The sequence below is a fragment of the Henckelia pumila genome, chromosome 4, assembly GCF_033568475.1.
Source record: "Henckelia pumila isolate YLH828 chromosome 4, ASM3356847v2, whole genome shotgun sequence".
Classification (NCBI taxonomy): Eukaryota; Viridiplantae; Streptophyta; class Magnoliopsida; order Lamiales; family Gesneriaceae; genus Henckelia; species Henckelia pumila.
This window is the reverse complement of record NC_133123.1, coordinates 9,203,835-9,209,860: the sequence shown is the minus strand read 5'-3', so window position 1 is coordinate 9,209,860 and position 6,026 is coordinate 9,203,835. Positions and strand designations below refer to the sequence as shown.

The window sequence follows — 6,026 nt, the reverse complement described above, 5'->3', positions numbered from 1 at the left end:
GATCGTATTAGATTATTAATGTGTAAATTAATGATCACATAAATTTCAGTTTTAATCCTCTATATCATCAGCGATAAAATTAAATTATTTATGCAACGCTTGTGTAAAAAGCTGATGTAACTGAAAACATACTACTATGATATAAATAGTAAAGTCGAAGAGAGTTTAATTTGGATGTAATTTGAAACACACCACACATCAAAAGAGAAACACACCAATATGATTCCGAAATTCAGCAGTATAGTAATTAATAAAACTCTTATGAATCTTCATCACTTATATCATCTCCATTGGCTTCATCGATGGCCGGCATTTCTACTATGGGCGGCCCCCCATTGACATAAATGATGGTGACCTTTAGATAGAGCCCGTTTCGCCCTTGTTTGAACTCGCAGAGACAAAAATCATCGAGCGAAACACGGTTCAGTTTCCAGAGTGTTCTCCATCCTTTGCTGTATAGTACCCGTCCATCTCTCCATTCCTTGTACTTCCCACGAAACTCCCTCCCATGCTCATCAACAAGCATCATCTCCGGCTTCGGCATCTCGAGGTTGTGATCTTTTATCAGTTCCGTGGGGATAAACTGCATACATGCATGTTACCATAAAAAATATTATACATATTCAGACGAGACTCTAGCTACATTATATATAGTGACTATTTACACGCTATAATATATATTTGTTTATTTTTTATACTTATAAGTGATGAAGGATCATGAATATGTTGTCTTAATTAATTACCAAATCGCCCTTTCTTCTTGGGGCAACATGAGTGATGAAATACGGATTTCTAGGCTTGGGAATCACTCCGGAGTCAAAAATATGCATGCCGTAGTATCTGGGAAACACGCTTGCCCGTTTTCTAGTCGGGCCTCCGGGCTTTTCAACTACAATAAAACATAAGAGTTAAAACGATATATATTAATATTAATATCTAAATGTGCGTACGACATGGGTTGCACACGTGTCACAAATCTAGAAAAAAATATCAAATTTTTTGTATATAAAAAATTACCTTATCGAGAAAATATCGGATGTATTGAGATATACCGAAGATTTCGATACAGTAATGACAAGAAATTTAAAAATTTTGGTATATACCAACATATCAAAATATTAAAATATATAAAAAAATTAAAATATAATATTTTTAATTATAAATTAAAAAAAATTATGAGATTTTTTTCCATACGATATGTGTATAAAATTTTTTTATACCAGTTACGACATATAGATTTCGGTATTAGACACCAACCCTAGCTACAACATGCTAATTAACTACATGTGCCGCTAAACACAAAATTTTTGAGATAATCATTTAATAAATAAGGATATTATAATTAAGAATCTTACTTACTCTTCATTAATGAAGATTAATGTGAACTTTACGATTGATTAGAATAAAGTTAGAAAATAGAACTTGCCTTTATCGGCCGACTTCGGTATATATTCATCACCATCGTTTTCTTCACTCGACAAATAGTCGGCATCCTCAATTTCCTCATCGTCATCAATTTCACCATCAGCGTCTGCATCAGTATCAGCATCAGCAATTTCACCATCAACATCAACATCAGCATCAGCATGTTCTTTTGGAGGATGTTCCCTCTCAACAAAGGTATTCTCATCAGCATCAACATCTCTAGATATTTGGGGTGAGCGCGTCATGATCATGTTATCATGATTCTCGACATTATCATGAGTATCATCATCGTTGGCACCAACATCTTTTAATATTTGGAGTGGACTAGTCATGATCATGTGATCATGATTCTCGTCATTATTATGAGCAACATGATCGGCATCAACATCGACATCTCCTAATTTTTGGGATGAGTGTATAATGATCAAGTTATCATGATTCTCAACATCATCATGAGTATCATCGGCATCAACGACTCCTAATGTTTGGTATGAACGATTCACGATTATGTTATCATGATTCTCGACATCATCATGAGTATCATCAGCATCAACATCAACATCTCCAAATATTTGGGGTGAACGAGTCACGACCACGTTATCATGATTCTCGACATCATCATGAGTATCATTGGCGTCAACATCTCCTAATATTTGGGGTGAACGAGCCACGATCATATTATCACGATTCTCGACATTATCACGAGCATCATCATTGTCGGCATCAACATCTCGTGATAGTTGGGGTGAGCGCGTAATGATTACGTTGTCATCATTCTCGGCATCACCATGAGCATCATCATCATTGATATCAACATCTCCTGATAGTTGCGGTGAGCGCGTAATGATTATGTTGTCATCATTCTCGACATCATCGTGAGCATCATCATCATTGGTATCAACAACTCCTGATAGTTGGGGTGAGTGCGTCATGATCATGTTATCATGATTCTCGACATCATCATGAGCATCATCATCATCATCGATATCAACATCTCCTGATAGTTGGGCTGAGCGCATCATGATCATGCTCTCATGATTCTCGACATCATCATGATCATCATCAGTACCAACATCTCTTGATATTTGGGGTGAGCGCCTCATGATCATGTTATCATGATTCTCAACATCATCATGAGCATCATCATCATCAGTATCAACATCATTATCATGACTATCGAAATCGTCATGAGCTTCGTCATCATCGCCATCAACATCTCCTGATATTTGTGGTGAGCGCATCGTGATCATGTTATCATGATCCTCGAAAACGTCACGAGAATCATCATCATTACCGCTATAAGCAAGAACCTCATCGCAACCATCATCCTCCTCATCCTGAGGTTCTTGTTTCAAACACACATCACAAAGCTCATAATCTCCCTCACTCTCAGGTTCGCTTTTCACATCGACGTCCCAACCATCGTCTCCCTCGTGCTGAGATTCTTCTTTCACACTCGTACCACAGTCGCTATCATCATTCTCGATATCATCATGATCCATGTCACAATCATCATCTTCCTCATCCTTAGGTTCTTTTTTCACATCGACATCCCAACCATCAACTCGCTCGTGATGCCGTAGTTTTTTTAGACACACATCACAAAGATCATCTCGTTCACGCTTCAATTTTTTTTTCACAAAATACTCCTCCTCATGCTTTGGTTCATTTCTCACAAGATCTTTATAGATCTCAACATTATCATCATCGTCGTCGTCTGTTTCAGATTTAGGTTCTTGCTTCACAAAAAATTTGTCATCAATCCGATCATCATCATCATCATCATATCCATTGGACCTAACTTTTTGTTTCAAGGGCAAGTTATATCGAACGTTGCAATAAGGATGATGATCATCACCACCACCAAAATCTTCACTATCCGATTCTTCCTCATAGTCCTCTTCTTCCTCGTCATCCAACTCGTCCTCGAAAACGTCATCATTCTCTCCATAGTACACTAACCCCCCAGATCCAACTGTTTCACATTGATTCACGTCGAGTATTTTGAAATCAAACAAATTCTTCTCAAAGTAATCAAACACTATAAAGTCGCAAGATTTCAACGCGTTATCCTTGACAAACCTTTGCCATCCTCTTTGAAAGTACGAATCTTCGCCAACTTTTACAACCTTAACACACCACATGTTGTGGTACCGATCTCTCAAGAACACTCTCTTTGGTAGATCTCTTCCGATGCACGTCGTAAACCGCATCGGAATTGGCTGTAATAGCACATAAAAAAGACAGTGCATCATATCCAAGATGTTCTTATTAATTACATTTTTACCAAAGAGAGACAATATCAGCTCAATTCAGCAACATATATATTAACACTACCACATGAGTATCGGTAAGGTTTAAGTCAGCTGTGTGTGGCATACAGTAACTTAATTCATTAAATACTGCGGATTTAAATTTATAACATATGCAATTTGCTTGGTGTGATTTTTAGGGAAATTTGCCTGGTGTGGTTATTTTTTGTTATATTATCGGTCAATTCAAGATATAATATATTAGTCGGTAAAGTTGCGGTTTTTTTTTCTTCCTTAAATTACGTTTTCTTTAGATTTTAATTGGGTTGTAGTTAATGAGGTGTCTTGTTGTTATTATTCAAATATAGAAATTTATTATTATTTTTGTTGTTGTAAATAGAACAGTTTTGGAGATCTAAATTTTTTTCGAGTTTGATACGTTTTTATTTAATAAGTGAATCCTTTTCTTTAAGGATATGAGGTGTTTGGTTATTATTCCTAATTAGTTTATCAAATGGGCCGCCTTTTTATTTTTTATTTTTAAAATATAGAATACCATTTTATTTTTCATTCTCAGAAAAATACCATTATATTTTATAATTTTGATAAATTAATAATTCTCCCATATGATGAAGCAATCCAGGTCATACAAAATATATTTTTCTGAGATTTAAAAATTAATACCAAAACCCAAAAAAACGTTTATGATTATTTTATTTTATTTTAATTTCTATATTTAGAACATACACGAGACTTCAAAATATTTTCAAACTCGAAATAAATTTTACAGTTAATTAAAATATTAATACCGCCTTACCATTTTAGCAAGAAATTTAATAATACATAATTAGTAAATCTAAATATAATCAATACAAATTACAAATTTATGATTGTGTATGATAGTCCACTACATCATTTTAAATTTTGAATAATTTTATTGACTTTTCTTTCTTCATATAAACCTGATTTTTTTTAAAAAAAAGTGAGAAATTGAAATTTTTATCTTTAATGTTTTTGTCGTCTTAATTTTTGTATTTTATATTTTTAAAAATATAAATATCATAATCATGTTTATTTTATTTTTTTTGTAGTTTAAATATTTTTCACCGAAATGCTGAGGTGTTAATTTTATAATGTGTAAGCATTAGGACAACACCATAACGATGTCATATCAGGTATAAAAAAAGACCAAAAATTAGAAATAAAAAAAATAAAATAAAACATAAAGATAGCAAACTAAAAATGAATTTCACAAATTCTTGTAAATAATAGTAAAAAAAATTTTTACAACACAAATGCCCAAAAATCGTAGAGGCAAAAATCAATTAATTACCAAAATTACAATTTTCCAAGAAATTAACTATATATGCGAATTCTTTGAAAAAATTAATGTATAAAAATGAAGTGCATGAGTGAAAGTGAATTCAATTTTTTGAGATTTCAAGTTACTTCGGGAAGGTAATAGATTTGATAAATTTACTTTTAAAAAAAAAAAGGTAAATCAGAAATTGAGAAATGAAATCAAATAAAGAAAAATGAGATTGGGCATCAGAAATAAATGAATCAAACAACGTACCATCTGAGGTGCGCTCGTTTCAGCAGTGTAGAAATGGAAGAAGCCTGGTCGGTTCATTATCATCTTTGGTTTCATCTTCACTCACAATTACTCGTTTTGTATGTACTTCAATTGCAATAAGGGTTACTACGCTATATATGGTTTCAGGCATGTCATTTCTCCCAATGGATCGCGTTATATAATACTCGAGTTCATATATAATACGTGATGGAGTCGATGTGGGACTTGATACCCGTGGATATATATAACTCTCGATTACTTTTGATTCTTACACATCTACTCATTTAATTCTTACACATCTACTTTACGGTTGAGTCGATGTCACCCGTAGGGTAGTGCCCTGCGGGTGATGTGTCGACTAATGATTGGTTAAAATCAGTGGGTTTTACATGAGACCCACTAATTTTGACCAATCATGAGGTTACACGTCGTCCGCAGGATAGTGCCCTGCGGGCGGCATGTACTAAACCCTACTTTACAAATGGAGAATATGAGTAGATGATGACACATTTTCCTAATATTGATTTCTTTTTCACTTCAATCATGTGTGTTTTAGAAAATGTTCACATAGATTTTTGAATAATTAAGTAGTATAAAATATTCCATCTTTCTGCGTAATCTTGAAGAAGTTGAAAGCAAGGCTTAAAAAAAGAAAAAAATTGTAATTTTGGTCATTTATATTTGTCACTTTGCGATTTCGGTCCTTTATATTTTTATATTTTAGTTTTAATCATGCATGTTTTGATTTTTGACAATTTCAGTTATTTTTCTTC

The 6,026-nt window shown here is 33.6% G+C and overlaps 1 protein-coding gene across 1 annotated transcript; it reads right to left on the bottom strand.

Moving 5' to 3' along the window:
- Positions 1-215: 215 nt before the first annotated feature.
- Positions 216-5,375, bottom strand: LOC140866840 (uncharacterized). Its single transcript, XM_073271894.1, has 4 exons — positions 5,254-5,375; positions 1,427-3,647; positions 744-889; positions 216-583 (listed from the first exon to the last, which is right to left on the bottom strand). The coding sequence occupies exons 1-4, from the start codon at positions 5,326-5,328 to the stop codon at positions 260-262; spliced, it is 2,766 nt and encodes a 921-aa protein (XP_073127995.1). The 5' UTR covers positions 5,329-5,375; the 3' UTR covers positions 216-259.
- Between the last annotated feature and the right edge of the window lie 651 nt (positions 5,376-6,026).

What these genes read in the sequence shown, in the direction of transcription:
- LOC140866840 (XM_073271894.1), bottom strand. Translation starts at nt 5,328, where the DNA reads ATGAAACCAAAGATGATAATGAACCGACCAGGCTTCTTCCATTTCTAC. An exon ending in AAACGAGCGCACCTCAGATG is followed by an intron (nt 3,648 to 5,253) that starts GTACGTTGTTTG and finishes GTGCTATTACAG; the next exon opens with CCAATTCCGATGCGGTTTAC. An exon ending in CAAGAAGAAAGGGCGATTTG is followed by an intron (nt 584 to 743) that starts GTAATTAATTAA and finishes GCATGTATGCAG; the next exon opens with TTTATCCCCACGGAACTGAT.